Source organism: Phycomyces blakesleeanus (assembly GCF_001638985.1).
Source record: "Phycomyces blakesleeanus NRRL 1555(-) unplaced genomic scaffold PHYBLscaffold_6, whole genome shotgun sequence".
NCBI classification, from domain to species: Eukaryota; Fungi; Mucoromycota; class Mucoromycetes; order Mucorales; family Phycomycetaceae; genus Phycomyces; species Phycomyces blakesleeanus.
In genome coordinates, this window is record NW_017265139.1 from 1,530,541 (window position 1) to 1,553,666 (window position 23,126).

The 23,126-nt window shown below is 35.7% G+C and overlaps 7 protein-coding genes across 7 annotated transcripts; 3 read left to right on the plus strand and 4 right to left on the minus strand.

Annotated features, from left to right (window-relative positions):
• Positions 1-164: 164 nt before the first annotated feature.
• PHYBLDRAFT_76024 (basic-leucine zipper transcription factor) lies at positions 165-1,752 on the minus strand. The gene has a single exon (XM_018443113.1). The coding sequence runs from the start codon at positions 1,325-1,327 to the stop codon at positions 422-424; it is 906 nt and encodes a 301-aa protein (XP_018294257.1). The 5' UTR covers positions 1,328-1,752; the 3' UTR covers positions 165-421.
• A 4,444-nt stretch (positions 1,753-6,196) lies between these two features.
• PHYBLDRAFT_76025 (hypothetical protein) lies at positions 6,197-8,178 on the minus strand. Its single transcript, XM_018443114.1, has 5 exons — positions 7,793-8,178; positions 7,485-7,698; positions 7,308-7,386; positions 7,091-7,226; positions 6,197-7,029 (listed from the first exon to the last, which is right to left on the minus strand). The coding sequence occupies exons 1-5, from the start codon at positions 8,123-8,125 to the stop codon at positions 6,268-6,270; spliced, it is 1,524 nt and encodes a 507-aa protein (XP_018294258.1). The 5' UTR covers positions 8,126-8,178; the 3' UTR covers positions 6,197-6,267.
• Positions 8,179-9,201: 1,023 nt separating this feature from the next.
• On the plus strand, positions 9,202-10,653 carry PHYBLDRAFT_109910 (hypothetical protein; the record flags this gene model as incomplete). Its single annotated transcript, XM_018428142.1, has 6 exons — positions 9,202-9,258; positions 9,326-9,468; positions 9,560-9,572; positions 9,657-10,157; positions 10,241-10,420; positions 10,507-10,653. The coding sequence occupies 6 exons, from the start codon at positions 9,202-9,204 to the stop codon at positions 10,651-10,653; spliced, it is 1,041 nt and encodes a 346-aa protein (XP_018294259.1).
• A 321-nt stretch (positions 10,654-10,974) lies between these two features.
• On the minus strand, positions 10,975-11,472 carry PHYBLDRAFT_102790 (hypothetical protein; the record flags this gene model as incomplete). The annotated part of the gene is made up of 2 exons (XM_018427739.1): positions 10,975-11,165; positions 11,232-11,472. Coding segments are annotated over 2 exons (432 nt in total), but the record flags the coding sequence as incomplete, so codon positions are not given.
• A 327-nt stretch (positions 11,473-11,799) lies between these two features.
• PHYBLDRAFT_123512 (hypothetical protein) lies at positions 11,800-14,528 on the plus strand. Its single transcript, XM_018428934.1, has 9 exons — positions 11,800-11,857; positions 11,975-12,036; positions 12,174-12,384; positions 12,500-12,810; positions 12,951-13,233; positions 13,293-13,473; positions 13,568-14,024; positions 14,109-14,210; positions 14,286-14,528. Exons 1-9 carry the CDS (start codon positions 11,830-11,832, stop codon positions 14,307-14,309), a joined length of 1,659 nt encoding a protein of 552 aa, XP_018294261.1. The 5' UTR covers positions 11,800-11,829; the 3' UTR covers positions 14,310-14,528.
• A 1,116-nt stretch (positions 14,529-15,644) lies between these two features.
• On the minus strand, positions 15,645-16,354 carry PHYBLDRAFT_132281 (hypothetical protein). Its single transcript, XM_018429482.1, has 2 exons — positions 16,082-16,354; positions 15,645-15,987 (listed from the first exon to the last, which is right to left on the minus strand). Exons 1-2 carry the CDS (start codon positions 16,300-16,302, stop codon positions 15,759-15,761), a joined length of 450 nt encoding a protein of 149 aa, XP_018294262.1. The 5' UTR covers positions 16,303-16,354; the 3' UTR covers positions 15,645-15,758.
• A 1,552-nt stretch (positions 16,355-17,906) lies between these two features.
• On the plus strand, positions 17,907-18,944 carry PHYBLDRAFT_4394 (hypothetical protein; the record flags this gene model as incomplete). Its single annotated transcript, XM_018440184.1, has 1 exon — positions 17,907-18,944. A coding segment is annotated over one exon (1,038 nt), but the record flags the coding sequence as incomplete, so codon positions are not given.
• Positions 18,945-23,126: the final 4,182 nt, after the last annotated feature.

A 23,126-nucleotide genomic window follows, 5' to 3' on the forward strand; every position in this document is an offset into this window, starting at 1 on the left:
TAAACAATCAAAAAAAAATCTGCTTCTTTGAATTGTTTTATACATGCATACTTTATATAAAGCGAAAAAAAAGACGACGCACCAATAATAACGATAGCTAATATCACTACTTTATTCCATTCTCAAATATATATATATATATATATATATATATATTTGTATATAGTATTTACAGGCAAAATATATGTGATTTTATTGCAAGATAAATTAGAGACAAAAAGAGATTGAATTAAAGGAAACTAAAAGAAAAACTTGATGAAAATGTAAATATATATATATATAAAATTATAATTGCTATGCTTCAAAGTAAAATAGAAAAGGAAGATGTATAAAGAGCTAAATAGTAGATGGATAAATAAATGTATGTGTAAAACAAAACAAAACAAAAAGAAATTATTGTAATTATTATTATTGTTGTTATTTAAATGGTTCTGCCGGCCAATGCTTTGTGGGCTTCGGCAAGTTGGGCTTCCAAAACCTTGATACGGCTTTCATAGGAAGATTCCTTAATCTGCAGGTTGGATTTCTCAGAATCCAATACAGCCACGCGCAAGAGTAGGCTGGTGTTGATCTTTTCAAGATCAGACACACGGATTTCAAGGGACTCCATCTTCATGACTTTCTTGAGTCGGGATCTACGAGCAGCATCGGTGTTCTTCTGGCGCTTGAGGGCGGCTTCACAAGGAGAGAACTGGCCAAGGTCTTCATCAATCGAGTCTCTGGCACGCTTGGTTTGTGATTTGAACACAGGAGAAGGAGAAGGAGAAACAGCAGAAGTAGCCACAACCACAGGGGTCTGGGGTACACCAGGAGGAGGGTTTGCAGCAGCCAGTGCAGCCAAGGCAGCGGGAAGACCGCCAAGATCTGAGAACAAATGACTAACCTGCTGAGCAGTGCTGGTTGAAATAGACACGGGAGCTGGCGCGGATTGCTGACTTTGTTGGTGATGGACTACAACTGGGTCTACGATAGGGCTAGTTTGGAACGAAAGATCAGGCGAGGCGACATCGAACAAGGGTGAGTTGAGGATGTCTGACATGTCCAGATCAAGACCAAAGCCAGCGTTTTCGAGGCAGATGTTGTCCTTGTTATCAAACGGTGGTGATCTGAGAAAGGCATCGAGAGGAGTAGCAATTTCAGGGCTGGAATGCTCACTTGTGTTTGGAGAGGGGAGTGATGGGTGGACAAGCCACTCGTCAAAGACGGTGTTGTCTGACATTGCCATATCTTGCGGGGTGGCAAAGGATTCAAAGAGTTGTTGGAAGACGGTTTCGTCCATGGTTGGTTTTGATTCGGCGGTGTGTGAGAACGCGGGTGCGGCAGACATGGTTGGTTGTACTGGGTTGTTTATGTTTAGATACTTTTGTTCAAGAGGGGGAACTGAGTTTTGGTTTTCGAGATTTGCACGTCTTTTTGTTGAGTTTGCGAGATTTTGAACATCTTAAAGAATGATCGAAGGCCATGGTGGCGAAGTGTAAAATATTTCTGGGGTAGGGTTGTGGTTGAATCGAATGTAAATAAATCGTACGAATGTACGAAGGGCGCTTAAGCGGTGAAGGAAGCCATGTTGGAAAAAATATAATAAATGTAAGGTGTGGGAAATATATAAATAATTAAAGGGGAGGTATGAAAAGTTAAAAGGTAAACAAAGTCAAGAAGTGTGTGAGCAATAGGAATCTACACACACAAATAGACAAATAATAATAAAATAATAAGAGCAAAGGGAAGAAGCAGAAGAAGGGAAAAAAAAAACCTTTCAAGAAAGTTAGAGAACAAAGGGGAGGTGAGAGATGGTACTGGTTATATACCAAAAAAATATTAATATTTGTTTTTGATAGGCTAAAGATTAGGTCCTTTCTATGACTCATTCGCGGGATTTCTTCTTTCCTTAATCCCTAACTTGGTGTGGATTTTCATTGGAGATTCTAGAGCGGGCCTTATTGATCACTGTATCACTGTATCACTGTATCACGGTATTTTATACTTTAAAAAAAAATTCGGACATTGTTACATATTTATTTTTGGTTGATTTTCTTACCATTTTTAGATGAAATGAAAATAAAATTCAGACAAAGGGAAAAATTAGTTTCTTTTTTTTTTTGGTTTTATCCAAATAAGGATTTCAAAATGGACAATTTACCTCGAGAAAAAAAAAAAACTCTAACACCCAAAAATGGATTCAACGTACAATACTGCGATTCAATTTATTTGGAAGAGCGCTTTTTGGTTTGTCTTTGCTCTTTCCAGATAGTGAGCAACATTCATTATTATTATTTGGAAGCATTTATATCATGCTGTAGGTGTACTACAATCCTTGCTAACCAAAACACCAAAGCCACGCGTCGAAATATCATTCAATGATCTATTCTTATATTTTGGGTTGCAGCTTTTAGTTATCAAGTGCTCATCAATAATTACTACAACCAGTTAACCTTCAACATCTCTTCCCTTTAATGTGCGCCAAAAGGCTCCCGTAACGCCGTATGTATTTGATTTGATTTGATTTTATTTTTAGCTTAACAAATGCTCTTTTTTTTCTCAAAAATTTGCTACCCAAAGACCACTATGGGTATCTTTGTATCGCTTGTATTTAAACTTTGCTTGGCTCAATCTTTGCTCTCCAGCACAAATTCTCTAGTATATCAAGTTGACTCTGGTAAATGGTGATCCTTGGTGTTGTATTCAACTCTGGCAGTAAATATAGCCCCTTTCTCCCGGAATCTATATATATAGGTCTATATCACTACTTAACTTCTTCCAACGTCAATACATTAAGCCTGATATCAAGATATTTTCGTTTCGAAAGACATCCTTTGATGTGTTAATTAGAAAGTCAATTATTGATCCTATTCAAGAAATAGCAAAGAAAAAAGATCAAATAATTCTGGAATAAGACTTTTCCTGTTGAATCCAAGTTTTTTTTTAGTTTTTATTTTTATTTTTATTTATTTTTAAAAAAAAAAACTGTAGACCATTTTCAGCCAATCGTGATATCCTCTGGATAAAAGCTCCTTTACAAATACAGACAAAGAGTTTACACTTCTATTAACGAATATTAGAGCAAGGCTTTTAGGGAGATGAAATTACCCAACATTAAAGGCGCAATAGGCTTTATACTCGGCTTCATACTGTAAAAAGATTTGCAAAAGACAAGAAACAAAAGCTGCATTGAAATTTAGTCAGCGGTTTTGGTGTCACTTTTAAAAAATAATATTCTTTAGTAACCGAAAAGTTTCATCAAGAATTGTTTATTGAAAGACTTAAGAAACAGGAAAAAATGTGGTTGATATAGGTGAGCAAGAGCTACCTCCGCTTCTATTGTTCTAGTTTTTGATATAATGATGGTTGCTATATGATTCAATACAAAAAAAAATTACCAAAAACCAGCCGAAAGTGTACTTTCCGGATATTTTTTAATTGCGCAGTCAATGACGTACAACAAGCTGATGTCGGTGTGTTGGTCCTGATTGTGCGAGGGGTGGCCGTGCTAAAGCCAAACTATAGGTATTCGAGAAAACAGATAATTTTCTGAAAACATTTTGATATTGTGATAGATATATAATAAGGAGCTACCATCAAGAGTATGATTCTTTCTAGCTTAGACATCAATAAGTTTCGACCGAAATTTTGGTTACACTGATATCCTGGCATAAAGGGTTTTAGATATAGCAGATTAATGGTACTGTTGGATATAGCATCCTTGTTCATAGAACATATAGAACATATAGAACACACAGATCATGTTGGGCACTGTATCAGCGGTGGGTGAATGGCGATTGTGCCTTCATTGTATATCGGAACGCGATATATGGGCTCTATATTTAACTAGACCATTGCATCTTTATTACTACTCTAACCTATGTAAAATAGTACACTGCTCTTCTCTGATGCTTTTAAGTTCTACAAGTAAGAATTCTGAACATAAACCTTTAATATTTCTGAAAAAAGTAAAGCGAAATAATCAAAACTTAATTTTTGATTCGTTCAAGAATATTATAAAATTTCAAAAAAGTGTCGTACATTATAAAATACAAAATACAAAATAATAATGAAAATAATGAAAATCTCAATCGATCTATGAGTGGCTTATAATTAAATTCAATGTAGATTGGAATACCCTCGCACATCCCAGCACATGCTTTTGCTTTAAATGATATGCTGATGATGATGTACACAGCATTATTATACTTAATCAAGTCAGGTACACTTACTGTCCAGCCGAGCCAAAAAGTCATTACAGAAATTACTACTAGGAACTGCTCTTCGTTTTGTTTCCATAGAAATAAATAGAGCTTTATATTTTTACGATCTGCCTGTGTATATATTCATCTCTATACGCGCGAGTATTGGAGTTGACCCTCCGAATCAGCGGGGATGCTTAGTCTCTGAGAACTTTAATTGTAGATAATTTTTTTTTCTCTCTGTTAGTAACACGTTTCACCATATATATTATTACTATTATTTGGTTTTTGGTTTTTTTGTGTATATAGCTTATTAATTAATGTGGAGGATGTTGTTGGAATTGATATTCAATTGGGTTGCGATTTTTTTTTAGATAGGAAAGTCTGGTAAATTAACAGGAATCATGGTAATTGGTGGTAAGAAAATATCGATTAAAGGTGCAGACAGATAAACAAAGCAAAGTAGAAAATGTAAATATAGGTAAATAAGGGGAAGTACGATTTGAATAGAATTGGTATTATTTCCTTTGAGTATTTGCTTGATGAGTTTAGACTGCCGATAATCAATCTTTTATCCATCTCTTCCCATACCCAAAAATAAAATATAAAAATAAATAGTGCTTATTCGCCTGCTATTGGGTATGATAAGCTAAGAAGAAAAAAGAAGAAAAATAAAAGCAATCGTATATGTATATGACAGCGCTCTTATCTCTCTTTCTCTCTTTCTCCCTCCCCCCTTTTTTTTTTAAGTGGTACTACGACAACGGAGAAACCTCAACTCAGACCATTGATGGAATGGGGGTTTTCTTTTTCTTTTTAGGATATTGCAAACCTCTTTGTTTTAGGAATTGATTTTGTGGCAAATTTTTTTTTGTACAAAAATAAATAGTCCCATCCCATATACACCTTTTGCCAAAATGATGTCGTACTGTATATGGACATATAGATATTTGTTTATTAAATAGGGCGACCTACAAGGCAGTCATCAAAACGTCTAGTAGAATAGCGCGCAAACCCCTTCAAAACATACTTGGGAAATCTGGTTGCTAGCGTCTGCAATTATTTGAAAAAATAGTTTTTTTTTAGTATAAAGTCTCGGAAAACTAGGATACTTGCTAGAGCTAAATACTTGAGCTTTATTGCTCCCAAGGCTATTAATATTAATTCTATTCTTGTAATATAAAATACAATCCTGCTGATTAAAATAATTATAAGCAGAATGGTGGCTCTACATTGGGTGTGAACAAACTATATACATACCCGTAGATACAGTTTTACACGTTTCCTCCAATTAAATTCACACGAAATTGACTTTAGAATGTTTAAAGAAGTAGTTATTTATCCTAACAGCGAGGAAATAAACCCATAGAATGGAAGATCCAGCCTTGACCATCGGACCTCTTGACCTTCTTTTTCCCAGAATCTCTGATAGATTTAGTGAGATTATCCTTATAACTTTGTGTGAATAGTTTATTCAAAGTTGGCAAATAATTACTGAAAATATAGTACCTGTCCAGGGCCTGCTGTCTTTCTCTAATCCTTCAGGGCAAAATGGCGTGTCCTGAAAAAAATACAATAGGGTGTTTGAGTAGTTTTAGATGTTTAGGTTTTACTTTTGCGGTGTACTAAATACATAGGCCAATAATAATTAACATGAAAATAAAACTGTAGAAAGCTTTCGTATTTACTTTTGCTCTTAATTTTATTTTCTTATGAAATATTCATAGGCAAAAGTGGAGAATCTAAATTTGCATTCTATAAGCAACTAATGGTAATGCTTAGTTGTTTATAGATTGAAAGTATCTCGAATTTAGATTAGTGATATCCAGTCACTTTTAATATTAAATCACCACAAAAGTAAAATCTAAACATCTAAAACTGCTGAAACACTCTATGCTTGAGATTTTTTTTTTGAAAATCAACCATTTTCTTGTATTGGAGTGTACTTCATCTGTATAAATATATATTCAATATGACTCTTCCAAGATCACGCCCTCAAACTTTTAAATCAATCGTTTTTGTTAAGATCAGAACTACAGGTTACTGATTTATTTAATACAGTACAATATACAAATACTTAAATTAATTAATTGACAATGCTCTTAAAAACACCCTCGGGATCCCACTTTTGCTTCAATTCACAAAGCTTGAGGTAGTTGATGCCAAACTCCTTTGAAGAGGGTCCTTCAAAATCAGCGTGGTTGCTATACAGTCTCTCGCTGTTTCCATTCTCAAGCACAGCCTGTTGAAGCTTAGCACCCCATTTGCGCATCTCCTCTGCCTGGTTAGGATCTTGCCAGCGTGCTCCAATACCAACATCAAAATTGGTATCGCGCCAGCAGAATGCCATGTCTGTTCGTTTGTATTTTTCGACAGCATCGGGTTGGAAAGCTGCAAAAACAATATTTGACTTGTCTGATGTAGGAACAGTCTTATACAACTGCTCCAACAAGTCAAGCAAATGCTTAAAGTGCTTGTAGTCAATGTGAGGCTTAGTATTTGCGGACTCAAAGCGAATGAAATCAGTTGTGTATGTTCCTGGCTCGTCTCCAAGTGTGCATGACTTCCAATAAGGCATGGATGATGTGTCTCGGACAGCAGGTTCGATGGCCAAGAAATCCGCAAAGCTTGCCTCTCCTTGCTCTTGAGTACCATTGTAGAATGGCAAGATTACCACACCTGGCTTACCATCTGCTCCTTTTGATAAGACCATGATGAAGGCTGCCTTGGGGTCCTTCTTGTCATACCATGTGTTTATAGCCTTGACCAGAGCTTCAAGTTTGTCCCCAGTGTAGGAAAGTACACCACTCCAGACAGTGTCAGAAATCTTATGTACTTTCAGCACAAACTACAATGTATGTCAATTACTTGGATCTTATTTTGCTGGCTTTATTATTTTTTTTATTTACCTTTGTGACAACACCAAATCGATTACCAGCACCACGGATAGCCCAGAACAAATCAGAGTTGGAATCCTCGCTTGCCCAAACAATCTCACCGCTGGCTGTAACTACTTCTGTTCCCACGATATTGTCGACTCCCAAACTATTTTAGTAAAGCAAATAAAATAAAAATAAAATTTTATTAGTATCCTGCTAAAATGCGCTGTTTCATTTTATGACATACCCATATTCTCCTGCAAGTTGACCGTAACCACCATGAAGTAAGAACCCACCAATACCAACGTGGGATGAAGATCCAACGACTACATACAATAAAATTGAATAAAAATCAAGGCAAGTAATAAATAATAGGTAAAACCGTAATGATAAACTATGCACTCAAAATCTCCCTTCAACTTACCACTAGCAAGGCCATATTCTGCTGCTGCTTTTACAATATCACCACTAAGACATCCACCGCCAGCAATAATAGTCTTGTTATCTGGATTGACAGTCACCTGCTTCATTAATCCCAAATCAATCACAATACCATTGTCGACACTGGATTGACCACCTGGGGAGTGTCCACCACACTTAACAGTAAATGGTACAGAGTGACTCTTGGCCATGATGATCTGATTAAAGCAAGCATTAAATCATTAGCTGCCAGTGGATCTATGATCTATGTTTATATAATAATGCTAATCAACTATAGAAAATATTCTTTACCGTCTTTGAAACATCCTCTGCATTGGCCACCATAACTACAGCCAGAGGCTGTTTTTCAGCAGCTTTAGTCCATCTCTTGGTTGCCTTTTGATAAGGCTCTCCGTGGTGTGCCATAACAACCTGGGCGCCCGGAGACAGAGAAGAGGCAAATGTGGTAAGCTGCTGGGTTGTCAGGCCAGTGTAACGCTTGTTAGATTTCTTCAACCGGAAAAAGCTAGGAGCATTGGTGTGCTGTTGAGTGGTTTCTTGGGTAGGTGTTTTGTCGTTGCTGTTGTTGTCTTCAGTTTCGAAACTGGCAGCAAATACAGGGTCAACACCACAGAATTGACACATGTTTGATATATGAGTATATTTTAAAGTGAGAAAAGAAAAATATAAACCGAGAAAAGACGCGATAAATAGAGCACTGAGACGTGTTTCTCTTCTTATAGGCCAGATATCTGACTTGTATTTTGTTTTTCTTGTTGGGCAAAGACAGAGCGGGGTTCAGTGCCTAGGCCGGCTAGGAATATATATGCCGTCCATTGATTGATTATTAATGACAGGCGGATAATTCTTTAGTCAGTAAATCAGAAACTGTACTATGCATAGAGAATATGACAAAACTATGTAAAGCAAAAACAGCTGGCTTAAGCGTTTAACCCATCGCTCTATTTAATTTCTGGAATAAGATCAGTTAGATGTCTAGTCAAAGTATTTCATTAGGTTTATCTCTATGTTGTACACACACGCACTTTAGACAAATATACTAATTCACTCATGTTAATTTTCTTGTTTATTTCTTTTTTCTTTTGAAAGAAGATCCATTAAATATCATTGCAACAAACTGAGCGCAACGATATCGGAACCAGTCGTAGCTTGCACATATAAGAAGGAATCTTGCTTTTTGGGTTTGCAAGTAGGCGTTTTCTGGGTAAAATATTGGTTTTGTTACACCACTTATTATACGCCACGTTTAACGCCAGACTTCTTCATGTCAAAGCATCAGATCTACATCTGTTTCATGATATTTAATACATTGATAACTATGTTGTGGTATAGTAGACCAATTACAAGAAAAACACACAATATAATTATTGTAGTCCCTTATAACAAACTCTTCATAGCAGGTCAGCTCAACTTACAAACTGGGTTCCTATTTGAAGTGTAATATAAATATCATAGGAAATAAAGAATAAAAGGGGAAGAGGGAGAAAGATTATATATATATATCTATATTTAAAGAAAGAGGTAATTCTGAAATAACTAGTTTGAATCATCAATATTTTCCGGTGCTTCATCTTTATTGGCAGAACTCTAATCTCCTATTTCCCTTGAGTTCCAAAAGAAATCGCAAAACCAGGTTATTCTTATTCTTTTATTTTTTTTTGTTCAATGAAAATCTCGCAATACCATTCACCTTCTTTCTCATGGCCGATTCCCGCATTCCTGTAACTGTTCTCACTGGCTTCTTAGGAAGTGGAAAGGTACAAGACTTGTGTATGTATAGCGAAAAAGGAAACATTGACATTCTTCCTTATTTATTTTATGTAGACAACTTTACTCAACTATATCCTCAAGAACAGTCAACATGGAAAAAGAGTAGCTGTTATAGAAAACGAATTTGGGGAGGTATCTGTGGACGATTCCCTTGTGGTTGATGCTGGACAAGAAATCTTTGAGACCCAAAATGGCTGGTGAGTGATTTAGTGTAAAATGATCATCTATTCAAATGCATTGAATACTCGTATTTATTAACAAAAACAAATATATATCTTTTGTCTTTAGCTTGTGCTGCAAGGTAAGACCGAATAGAATGATATAAATATATTGGTTATAAGTCTAGAAACCTAATACTTGTTTCAACTTATTATCGATAATTTAGGTCAGAGGGGATCTTATACGTATATTACACCAGCTGATCGATGAACGTAAAGGCCAGTTTGACATGGTATTGATTGAAACAACCGGAATGGCGGATCCAGGACCGGTAGCTCAGTCATTCTTTGCAGACGAGCGGATCCAGGATGCTTTCAGGATTGACGCTATTGTGACTATGGTGGATGCCAAACACATCGCCCTTAGTTTAGGAGACACAGAAGAGGGGGCAACAGTTGAGAAAAGAGAAGAAGCATACCAACAGATTGCATTTGCAGATGTTGTCTTACTCAACAAAACCGATCTAATTACACAAACTGAACTCGAGACCTTGGAGAAACGTATAAAAAGAATCAACGATGTGCCCATAATTCCCTCTGTCTATGGAAAGGTGGACCTGAACAACATATTAGCTATTGGAGGATTTGATTTGGATCGTGTTCTTGAGCGTGAACCTGCGTTTTTAAATACAAAATCAGATGATCACAGCCACAAACCACATGTAGGTGTATATTAAATTATATATATTCGAGAGTATTCGAATCTTATATATATATATATATGCGTGTATGTATATTCTCTTGTAATTAGATCCATCAGGGAGAAATTACTTCTGTGGGTATCTGTGAGGTTGGTGAGGTAGATTATGATCTTCTCAACCGGTGGATCCAGAGTGTACTTGCTTCCATGGGAAAAGATATCTATCGTATGAAGGGTATTTTGAATGTGCACGGAGAAGAGGACCGCTATGTATTTCAAGGTGTTCATATGGTATGTGCTTTTTAATATACAACCTACGACGTCTTAACCTAACGTATAAATATTATTATTTTTTTGTTAAAAAAAATGTAATTCAGATGATCGATGGCCAACAGGATAGAGCATGGCGTGCAGATGAAGACAGGACAAACAAATTGGTTTTTATTGGAAAAAACCTCAATCGAACAGCTCTTATTAGCAGCTTTCAAAAATGCCTTGTCAAAGATACTTCTATTACACTCTAAATACAATACATGATAATATTATAATTCTTCTAATTTTTTTTATAAGGCGAATACTATTAATTATGTGGTTTTTGCTTCAATATCACTTTGGTCTGAACCACTGGTATATTTTGGATTAGCTGCGGAATTAATCTTTGGTTTTTTTTGTCTGGGTGGTTTAGGAGCCTTCCACAATTCTCCTCTACTACACAAAGTTTCTAAACCCAAACCTGGACCAATGTCTAGTAAAGGATAGACATCTTTTTCGAGTATGCTTATTTCAGAAGAAGTGAACCGGCTGAGAACAAAGTCTGCAACCACATCATGCGATCTGTCACTAGGATCATCAGGGGGTCTTCCAATTCCAATACGTACTCGCTTGAAGTTTTCTGAACAGAGATGCTGAATAACAGATTTGATGCCATTGTGCCCGTTTGCTGATCCACCCGATTTCATAGACACTTTGCCAAGAGGTCTCTGAAGATCGTCGTGAAGTACATATATATTTGAGTGGTCGATTGAAAATTCACGTACTTTGACAAATATTGACATTAGAATAGAACGCAATTGAATATCTTTTTTGAAACAAAGTAGCATACCAGCTTTGGATACACTCGGCCCACTAACATTCATTAGTAAACGAGGCTTAAGTAAAGTGACATCAATTCTTGTCCGAGATTTGTCCTTGTTTTCAATGTCCAGTGATGTTTGGGAAATTGTTGCTTTCAAGGTACGATTTTGTGTCCAGGTAAGATCAAGTTTGTTGGCGATCTGATCCAAAACCATCATTCCTACATTGTGCCTGGTATTCGGATGGGTATAGTTTCCCAAACCAACTAGCTGGGGGATAATTAAATCATTCTATTGTTACAGTAAAATTCGAAGGTTCTTACTAGGACCCGGATCGTTTGCATTCAGAAAGCAATATATATATATATATTTTTATATATATATATATATAAATATATTTATATTAATAAAAATAAAAAATATAAAAAAAAGGGCAAGAAGCGGACATTGAGGTTTGCAGGTGCACTTGTTGCGACGTCATTGCGTTGGAAAACGAAGCAGCGTGTTTTGATTCGCCTGTCAAAAATATGTGAAGTCTATATTTTTACTGCACGCACGCGCGCTTCCCCTCCTTTTGCCAACCTACCTTTCCCTTTCCCCTCCGCCTCTTTAAAAAAAATCATCAAGATGCAGCAGGCACCCGTACTTGTTATGAGTAAGTTAATTTCAGAGAGAAAAAGTTATTTAAAGTAGATTGATGATGTTCAACGGATGTTGCCTTACCATTATTATTACTATTTTTTTCCTTTTCTTTTTTTCCTAAAAAAAAAAGACACCAACATGGAAAGAGAGTCGGGACGTAAAGCCCAGCTCTCCAACATCACAGCTGCAAAGGTAATAGGGGAAAGAGAAAGTAAAAAATAAAATAAAGTAAAAATAAAGAAAATGTATGAACGATTAAGAGATGATGAGATGAGATGAAATGAATCTTTGACGGGTTTTGTTACTCATCGCATATTACATCTCATCAGACCGTTGCAGATGTCATCCGTACATGTCTTGGCCCTCGATCTATGCTCAAGATGCTTCTCGATCCTATGGGCGGTATCTTACTGACAAACGATGGTAACGCGATCTTGCGTGAAATCGAGGTCGACCATCCTGCTGCCAAGAGCATGATCGAGTTGTCGAGAACCCAAGATGAAGAAGTCGGTGATGGCACCACAAGTGTCATCATTCTTGGTAAATACACTAGGAGCTTTACTTTTTTTTAAAAAAATCAAAACTGCGTATACGTACCATGTCGTCGGTTGCTTCTTTTGGTTTTTTTCTGACGCGTGCTGTTCCTTACTATTAGCCGGTGAGGTGCTTGCACAAGCTCTTCCCCACATCAAGAACAACATTCACCCTATTGTGATCATCAGCGCCTACAAGAAGGCTCTTGAAGACGCATTGAAGATTGTTGAGGAGATCTCTAAGCCTGTGGATGTGACCAACAATGCAGAGATGTTGGCTCTGATCAAGTCTTCCATCGGTACCAAATTCGTAAACACCTGGAGTGACTTGATGTGCAAGCTTGCTTTGGATGCTGTTCGTACTGTTGCACGAGAGGAAGAGGGTACCGGTAGAACCGAGGTTGATATCAAGCGTTATGCTCGTGTTGAAAAGGTAACTGTTGTTTTATTGCTGTGAAAAAAATATAATAATAATAACAGAGAAAAAGTGAATATCCAAAATGGGGTTTTGCAAGTTGGGGGATTGGAGGACTGTTAACTAAACATGCCTTAAATATTTTATTATTCACAAAGATTCCAGGTGGTGAAATTGAGCAGTCCGAGGTTTTGGACGGTATTATCCTCAACAAGGATGTCACTCACCCCAAGATGCGTCGTAAGATCGAGAACCCTCGCATTATCCTCCTCGATTGTCCTCTTGAGTACAAGAAGGGTGAATCCCAGACCAACATTGAGATCTCCAAGGAGGCAGACTGGAACCGTATCCTTCAGATTGAAGAGGAGCAGATCAAGGCTATGTGCGATAAGATTATTGAATTGAAGCCTGATATTGTGTTCACCGAGAAGGGTGTTTCTGGTAAATATTAAGCGTGTTTTTGATGTGTGTTTTAATTAATAACCCATTCTCCTCGGCAGACCTTGCCCAGCACTACTTTGTTAAGAACAACATTACCGCCATTCGTCGTGTCCGCAAGACCGACAACAACCGTATTGCTCGTGCTGTTGGTGCCACCATTGTGAACCGTGTTGACGACCTTAGAGATACTGATGTCGGTACCCACTGTGGTCTGTTCTACATCGACAAGATCGGAGATGAGTAAGTTTATAGCTTATAGTTTATTGCAACTGAGCTTATTTGACCAATTCTTAAATTTCTTTTATTATTATTATTATTTATTGTCTGGCTTTAGGTACTTCACTTTCCTTACCAAGTGCAAGGATCCTAAGGCTTGCTCCATTATCCTCCGTGGTCCCAGCAAAGATATTATTAATGAAGTTGAGCGCAACCTCCAGGATGCCATGTGCGTTGCACGCAACGTTTTCTTCAACGCAAAGCTTGCACCAGGTGGTGGAGCAACAGAGATGGCAGTATCCGTCAGACTTGAGGAGAAGGCCAAGACCTTGGAGGGTGTTGAACAGTGGCCTTACCGGTCTGCTGCTGAAGCTATGGAGGTTATTCCCCGTACTTTAATCCAGAACTGTGGTGCCAATGCCATCAAGGTTTTGACCCAACTTAGAGCCAAGCACGCCAACGGAGAACACTCATTTGGTGTTGATGGCGAGTCTGGAAAGGTAGTAGACATGAAGGATTATGGCATCTGGGAACCCAGTGCAGTCAAGATCCAGACCATCAAGACTGCTATTGAGGTAAGTTAAAATAGTAAAATAACAATGAGAATAATAATTAAAACGTTGTGAATGTGTTAATAATTTTTATTTTTTATTTTCTAGTCTGCATGTCTGCTTTTGCGTGTAGATGATATCGTTTCTGGTATCTCAAAGAACAAGAGCCAGGGTGCTGGTCCTGGTGGCATGAGCCATGATGCTGCAGAGGTAATAAAAGAAAAAAGAAAAGAATATGGACAAGGATAATAATAATAATAATAATAATACTTTTTTGAATTGTAGGAGATGATCGGCGATCGCGAGTAAAGCAAAAAAGAAAGAAAGAAAAACAAAACAAAACACAACAAAACAAAAAAAGAAGGTGTTGATATATATATATTCCAAATGTTCTACAGAAAACATATACATTGTTTCCATATCAAATTGTCACTAGTAAATTTGGCCTGTCGTTTTTTTTTGCAGTTTGACTTGTCGCTTTTAACAATTTTCACTTGTCATATTTAAAAATTTTCATTTGTCGCATTTCTTTTTCTTCTTTTTCTCCTTTGCATTTGTCGTATTTCTATGAAAACGGCCAAATTCGGCTCGATTATTTGTAAAGATTATATAGATGGGATGAAAGGTGGTCAACAAAGTGTAGGTAGAGAGAGAGGTGACCTAAATGGAATGGTTATTGAGGTTATATTGGTTATAGTTGCTTTTCTTCATCTCACCCTTGACCAATTTTATCAAAATGAACATTGGCTAACAACAAACATTGTATATTATGCTGTATGAAATACAATAAAACAAACGCCCAATAGAACTAGATAACTTATCATGCCACAGGGTACATCAACACTTGTCATGATAACGAATTTCTTAAATGTCTGTTTACAATTATATTTTCTAGAGTATGGTAATTGACCAATTAATTTATGCTGCTTATATTTATTGACAGGCCATGATAATACAGGGTTATAAAACACACTTTCCACTGTGTTCAATGTGAAATTAAATAAATGCAAGAAAATTATTGAACATTGTCTCTAAAATGTATTCAGATTTCTATATATTTATTTATGTTGTATGTTTGCATCGACATTATCCTCTAGGGTGAATGAGCATACGCAGATTAAACTACTGGGAATATGTCATGACTGTTGATGAAGGTGATATACTTGAGGTATAGCCACGCATAAAGTCAAATATTGGATCAAATGACACGACCTTGTTTTTATAAACAGCTTTATTTTTCATAGAATGACAGTAAATAAGATTTTGAAATAAAATGAGATTCTTAAATATCTGTAAACGAAGATTATTAAAGGCATACTAGTCAAGTTACAACTTACGAAATTATCAAAATAAAGTAAAATTAGATTTTATTTGGTGGAAACACTTTAACTAAAATGGTGTCAAAATCCGCTCAATTTTCTGAAAATACGTATGGTTTCTATAGAATATGTGTACGACTGTAACATAAATCATAAACTACGTTCAAATATGAAACCACTATGGATCATTTTAAAAGAGGTTCATTTCTGGTGCAGGTACACAGATCGCTCTACTCTCTATCTTTTGTTCGTCTATTTTCGTATTCTGTGCACAGACCTCTTTTGCATACAATTGTACTATTTACAAAACCAAAAACCGAAAAATACTAATAGTACAGAAAGAATCTTCAATTAAGAAGAGAATGAAAATCTATTGATTCTAAGATCGTGTGTGTGCGTATGTATGATTTGGGGTTGGTATTGGTTGTTTTGTTTTGTTTTAATAGTTACTCGACTGTCTGTCATAGTTGGCACCTCCTGCACGTCTAAGTCTTGTCAAAACTTCCTTTTCATCGAGATCATGAACATGCGATGCAGGAACTTCAATGTGGAAATTACGGATGATGTTCTTTACATCCGACATTTGAATTCCAAGCTTGGCCTTGCGCATTACACTCACTGACTCACCACACCAGGGTACTAGTACAAACTTGATACGTTGAGAATACCTGGTAAAATAAATAGACAACATATTCGTGTGCAATCATTAGAAAAAAGAAACTGCATGCATGAAATATATGTATTTCCATTCAAAGTACTTACTCATCATTACTCAAGTTGATTCTCAAGTAACCCCAGCCAGCAATTTCAGGCTTCAATTCCTTTGTGAATTCCTCGAGTCCACCTGAACCAAAACCAGCAACAATGAGACGGTCAGGCTTTCCATCTGCAAAGGTAAAGAAGGACCAGTTTGTTTCTGTCTTGTCATCCCGAACATCCTCATACACTTGGTTAAGTTCGGGATCAGAGATGTTCAGGGCCATGATGAGCAGATGAAGGTTATAATACACAGGACAAAAAGAAGAGGTGTAGAGAAAATTAAAAATAAAAAAGGTACGTGTCCAAAGGTAGTGATTCCCTGTCTTTTTTTTTATTTTCCTTTTTAAAGTTAACCAATAATAATAAGGCGGCGTGGTAAATATATCCAATGCAAACAGCGCTTCTTTTTATAAATATCACAAAAATGATACTGTGGTTACATATCATTTTCTCCTCTAGCCCCCCGCCCCTCTTTTATTTGTTGTTGTGTTGGTTCTCCCTTTTCATAAATACATAAATACACACACGCACACACACATTTATTAAAGCATGGTAAAGCCAAAGCTGCTGTGAGATACGCCACAAGTAAAGTAAAAGAGGCTGTATTTTTACTGTTCTAAAGCTCTGTGTAATTTATAGAGGTAATCTCAGAAAGACAAGTGTGATTTTCTTTATTTGATCTAGCGTCTATGATCAGTCAGTCATTCGTCTTTTTTTTTTTTTTGGTTTTTCTTGAGCGTTTTCCCGTGGTGTTAAATGAATGAAATATGAATTCGTTATTTGTGCACATGTATCTATTTACGTCTGCATCATTTTGTTCGTAGGTGGCTCAAGGCATAAGAGGGTTGAATGACCTCTTTTTTGATGGGTGTATATTTAGCAAATACAAACTCAACCAACAGTATCTGATAGACAACAAGCCAAATGTAACAGGTTATTGGAGAAATAAGTAAAGTATATAGATAGATATATAGATAGATAGTAATAGGCTATTTTTTTTGAAACCTTTGAGCCAGGTACTACTTTCAATTATAGCCAAATCACCCATTTTTGAGACAGTTTTGATAGCAAGTGTGAAAGGCAAGGGAACATCGCCATACTGTGTGTGAATTATTGAAGAATCTATAAATATAATTATTGTATGTATGTATATATATATATATATACTGACTATTGCAGCCAGATAATACATTGGTTCCCCATTTGATGATATAGGCAAGGTTCAGTCCTTGGACACGTTTGTGAATCAATAAGAAAGCATGTACAAGAATAGGAAGTTACATAGAAATTGAATGGCCCACTCGTACACATACGCCCCACCACCGTCATAGGCCCCGTTACACGACCTTGCAATAGTATAGCCCAGTCAGAAAATCATCAGTGTAGATTATTATTATTTTTATTATTTATTTATTTTACACTGACCTGTACATCAATATTTATATAAAACTAAAAGGAATTAAAGAAAAACCCTTTTTTTTCCTCCTCCTCCAAAATACAACCCTTACTTTCTCTACAAAATACAACACCTTTTTTTTAATTTTTTTTTGTTTCATCTTGGTCTGGTTTCTGTCCTGTTATTTGCTTTAAATCACACATTTTTTTATTACCCTAAATGTTAAAGCCTTTGGTTATTAAATTATCTATACTTTCTCTGGGGTTATCTTGTCTCTTGAGCCAAGCCCAAGCACTATCTAGTCCCCTCAAGTTCCCACTCTCCCGTAGAACACATTCTACCAATACCTTGACCAAGAGATGGAGTAAGAACAAATCTCACGCAACCCAGAAAAACGTCTCTGGATTAGTACCCCTTCTTGAAAACAAAGCCCTTCAAGAATATGCCATTAGCGTTTCGGTTGGAACACCACCAAAAGAATTCCTTTTAGTGCTCGACACCGGCAGCTCAGACACCTGGGTTCCCTCCTCTATTTGCACCCCTAAGGCCGGCTGTCCATCAGATCGAAGATTTAACCCAAGCGAATCTTCTACTTATGTCCACACCAGACTCGATTATCAAGCCGGCTACTTAACAGCCCAAGTTAATGGCTCTTATTTCAACGACACTATCACGGTCGGAAATTTCACCCTGGATAACCAATTTCTATTCCTTGTAAACGATCAAACAGGCTCCCTTGCCGACCAGACAAGCGACATTTTACTGGATGGAGTGTTCGGTGCTGGATTACCTGGCTCATCTACCTTGTCAAATAACCGAAACGAAACATTCTTAACTATCCCCATGGAATTGTATGCAAGAGGTCTTATTCCCGAACCTCTCTTTTCGGTCTTTCTCGGTCAAGCAAAAGAGTCAGCCTGGAGCGGCGAGATCATTTTCGGAGCCGTCGATCAAGAAAGAGCAGCTTCTCGAATCACCTATATAGATGTTGCACAGTTCCAAGCACCTAATGGCTACGTCTACTTCAACAACTGGTTCTCCCTGGCTTCTCAGATTGAGGTTGGAAGCAATTACATCGAAGCCGAGGAAGACACATCATTACCCTTCTTGTTTGATACAGGAACTGACGCCTTGGTTCTCCCAACCGATCTTGCCGACAAAGTCGTACAAAGCCTTGCACCAGACGCTATAAAGAATGATACCGTTTATAATGTGGACTGTTCCTACCTTGGTAACACGCGTCCATTCCGGATCATCTTCCCTGGTTCACAGTTTACTACAGTAAAGCAGTCAAAGAACCTCAATGTAACACTAGAGGTGCCAGTCAATAAAATGGTTACTCGCTTAGGCTCGACTTGCCAGCTCATAATTGAGACCAACGATGACTCGTATCCCATTATTGGCAACTTGTTCCTTCGACATTTTATTACCGTGTTTAATTTTGAGGATTATACTATTGGCCTTGCTCCAGCCAAACAATAAGGGAAAAAACCAACAACAACAACTACTACTACTACAAATGAAACGGATGCTGCAGGACACTTACCATCTTTCGCTTGATATCTTTATATTTTTATGTCTGTATTTGAATACTACTCATCTAATCTAGACCTTTTTTTTTAACTAGTTACAACATCTTTGTGATTATTTAAAGACTTCTTTTATTCTTTACTCTTATTTCATCTATTGATGTCTACAAACCCATATTACATAAATTATTATATATTATAATTAATTATTTTGGCATAAGATTCTACACCACGAGTGCTAATCTACACTAATTACTGGTTCACTCAACTAAATACAATTTGAGATTGGAAAAGAAAAAGAAAAACTAAAAACTCTAATTGGTCTATAAAAAAAATTCACAAAACCTTGAGTCAAAGTTAGGTTTGGTACTAAGAAAACGCGTTTCTTGTGTTCAATCTACTTTATCTCCTTATTTTAACGACAGATTTTATGGTGAAAATCAATACTATAAGCTCCTTTTAACCATATAATAATCAATACAGATCATTCCAGGCCTTTTTTTTTCTTTAAATATTTCTGTTAGACCAGGAACCCCCGTCCTACCAAAACATCGATCCAATATCTCCAAGGACCTTTAATAGTCAGCCATATTAATATCTATCTTTTATAATCACATTATAAAGAGCAGGTATATCTATGGAAATTTAGGGTACCTCTTTTTATTATTGTTGTTACTATTCTTTGTGTATATATTTATTTGTTCTGTAACTCTATATCATATTCATAAAAAGAAATGTCTAGGAAACACTTTACAAGGTACAATTGTGTTTTGCAATCGAATTAAACAAAATAGAAGAAGAATTGGCTTACGGAAGATATGAGCAATCAAAGCCGAAAGGTGTAAGCGCGTAACGAGGAGGGTAGTACTTTTTGCTCCTTTGGAGTGGATCGTGGCATGTTACAGAAATAAAAGAAAATTAAAGGAACGCGTTGTCCAACAATGTTACATTGTATTTTCTGGTCTGATTGCTCACACCACATCTGTTTCATTTGGAATTATAAAAATAGTTATTATTCTTTATGAGATTTACATAGGGTACCATTATTTATTTTGAGTCGAGTATTAATGCACAATATTCATCGAGAAACTGTTTCCAATTACTTTGCATACAATAATAATAATAATAGTAGTAATAAATGAGGCTATCCCAAAGAATTGATTCTGTAAATCAGAGGGGTATTCTATATATTCATGACGATCAGAAAGGAAATGAACCACTTTCTCCTGCAGTCTCGATAATCTCTTAAACACTTAATGTCAAGTATTTACATTGTTTTAGACAAAATATAGTCTTTTAATTTCAAACCACCGTCAATATTTGTTTCTTGCATAATTGATTGCTTCAAAATTATTTCATAATGTAGATGTCTTTTTTTTCTTACTATCTTATCCAAATATGCATTGTCAGTCCTTCAAGTTGCTCTCTTTTTTTAAAAAAAAATGAAGCAAAGTTGACAGATATGCTCAAAAGCTGTGTTTACTAATCGCCGATTTCTTGATAATTAGGCGCCATCGATTAAGCCAGGTCTTTTCTGGATCCCGTAATGAGACACGATACTTACACATAAGAACTAATGTATTCATTTATCCTGGTATCATATGAGGATAAAGACCAAGATTTTTGTATTCTATATTATCTTTCCAAAATTAGCTTGAGATGTAGACATATCCTATACATGTGTATGTTTTCTATACTAATATAACTTGTATTTTCTGTCAAATGTGTATTGTTATTGAACCTTGTCTGAATGAGTCTGCTATAACTTGTAAAATATATACAACATTTTTTTTAAAAAAAATTAGCATTTAACGACTATTGAATAGTAAAACCAAATAGGGTTTTTTTTTGCTTAACAAAAAGGGTACTTGTCACTAAAATATAATAAATTACAAAAAATGTTAAGCTTTCATAAAAAATGAACCAAAAAAGCATCATTTTCTCCTTGATCCAGATTAGCTCCTAAATATAGTTACAGCTTTTGCTTTACTACTGTGATTTTAACTATTATATTTTAATAAGAATATATATATAACGAGGTTCATGGAGAGAGGAGCGAGGCGTTTTCTATAATATCAAACGCTGTAACATTAACCACTACTTAATTGATACAAAGCCTGCTAAAGAACAGAAAGAACAGAAAAAAAAATAAAGTAACAAGAAACCAAAGAAACGATCTGCAATGTAGTCAAATTAGACGTCTAGGAAGTGTTTGTTGCTCTATCGATATCTATAAATTAACCTTGATATCTTTTTTAGGCACTTGATTTATAATACTTTTTCTTAATAAGCTCACTTTCTAGTAAAAGTAGTTGGTCTGTAAAAATAATAATGAATATTCTTGTATGCTTATTGAATGCAGTAAAATAGCTTCTTCATGACATTCTTCACCAAAAAAGAAACCTGATTAATTATCGAAAACTAAATAATCAATTAACTCAGAATATAGCAATTGACAGCACTGCTATAGTAGCTATACGACCATAGATCGTAGTATACTCTAAAAAAAACATAAAAAATATGATAGTCTATTGGATAAAACATTCTTAGAGATAAATATGGAATACACCAAAAAAACAATAATATATATAAAGAAGTAAGAGCACCAAATACAGCTTGTTAATTTCAGGAGATATATTATTGAGCTTTTCAATGTTTTATTATCGTCTTTTACTTGCTGCTTTATGTTGTCGTATCGTAATATATTGCCTATACTCTTAATAAGAACTAGTATAAGTTAGCTAATAGTAACATTTCAAGTTAACCATATTATTTACAAATCACATATCTTCTGGTTCAACGAGACCTACACTGAAAAGCGAGTAAAATATAACAACAACAAATATCAAAAAGGTATCGTAGTAAAACAATAGCCTACTCTATTTCTTTAGATAATTGAGTGTTTTAGGAGCAACACAGAACAGTTAAGCAAATGATTATTTTCTTATAAATTCATCTTGTTTTTGAAAGCACACTGCAGTCTTGTGGTTACATGATTGATATAAGAGTGGCGACAACTACAATATGTAAAGAGTTGATTCATTATTTTGTTTTGTTAAAAAAACGCCATTAAAGTAAATTTGACAGACATATATCATAAATATATACTGATATTTTTAGGGATCTATGTTAACAACAACATCCAGCCCAATATAATCCAACCCAGGTCGACAAATGTGCTGTACTTTATGTAATGCTTAGTATTGCAGCTAATAAACACACATATATTATACCAAAGTTCACTTTCTTTATATATGTACATTTGACATAATTATGTGGCACTGGCTTGTAAGGGGGTAAAGAAAAAGAAATTTTACATGTGGCTATCTATTACTTTCTATTGTTGTATTGCAGAGGTTGAGAGATGTAACATTTACTTTATCTCTTTCTCTCTGAGGACCGGCGGTTAGTAATACTAAATGCCGTGAGCACAAAAACTGTGAAACAGGAGACTTGTCAGTCCACAACATGATGATTATATGGTAACGAATCGAGCCACCTTAATGACTTTATCACATTCCTATATGTTACTCCATAATATATTCTTGCATTCGTATGCTGTGGTTTCAAAAAATATGTTTTGTTTATTAAAAATTGTTTGTATTTGTAGCCATTACGTATTTCTGCTACTTAAAATAATGAATTAAGGAACTAATAATAAATCCTGCAAAAGAACATGCATTTCCTTTGAGGGGATGTAAAAGGAGTTTTTAATATGTAACTTGAAAGAAGTTTAGGAGCTCCGTGTCTATAATACCAGCCCGTTCTTTATCGTATACTTTAGTATTAGAGTATCAAACTGCTAGTAATTATAATTATTTTATTTGAGATTGATTATTCGGATCATTTGCACGTTTGTGTAGCTTATTAATATCTGAGCACGTAATCAGCACTATGCTTACCTGTGGCTGAAACTCTAATGATATATTTCCATTGAATGGCTTTGGTATATACAATTTGATGAAGCATGATACTCCAGCCAGGAAAAGCATGTGCTGTATATTTCAATTAATGAAAAAAAAATGATATTTGGAGAGACTAAGTTGTATAAAGCAATACAATTGAAAGCCTTTTTTTTCATTTCCTTTCCATATTTTGTGTGATGTTTTTTTTGTGTTTGGAT

Bases quoted from the DNA above. Each gene is read 5' to 3' on its own strand.
- PHYBLDRAFT_76024 (XM_018443113.1), bottom strand. From the start codon at position 1,327: ATGTCTGCCGCACCCGCGTTCTCACACACCGCCGAATCAAAACCAACC.
- PHYBLDRAFT_76025 (XM_018443114.1), bottom strand. From the start codon at position 8,125: ATGTGTCAATTCTGTGGTGTTGACCCTGTATTTGCTGCCAGTTTCGAA. The intron at 7,387-7,484 runs GTAAGTTGAAGG...TATTGTATGTAG, and splicing joins AGAATATGGCCTTGCTAGTG to TCGTTGGATCTTCATCCCAC. The intron at 7,030-7,090 runs GTAAATAAAAAA...CATACATTGTAG, and splicing joins GATTTGGTGTTGTCACAAAG to TTTGTGCTGAAAGTACATAA.
- PHYBLDRAFT_123512 (XM_018428934.1), top strand. From the start codon at position 11,830: ATGCAGCAGGCACCCGTACTTGTTATGA. The intron at 11,858-11,974 runs GTAAGTTAATTT...TAAAAAAAAAAG, and splicing joins GGCACCCGTACTTGTTATGA to ACACCAACATGGAAAGAGAG. The intron at 13,234-13,292 runs GTAAATATTAAG...TCTCCTCGGCAG, and splicing joins CACCGAGAAGGGTGTTTCTG to ACCTTGCCCAGCACTACTTT.
- PHYBLDRAFT_132281 (XM_018429482.1), bottom strand. From the start codon at position 16,302: ATGGCCCTGAACATCTCTGATCCCGAACTTAACCAAGTGTATGAGGAT. The intron at 15,988-16,081 runs GTAAGTACTTTG...TTATTTTACCAG, and splicing joins ATCAACTTGAGTAATGATGA to GTATTCTCAACGTATCAAGT.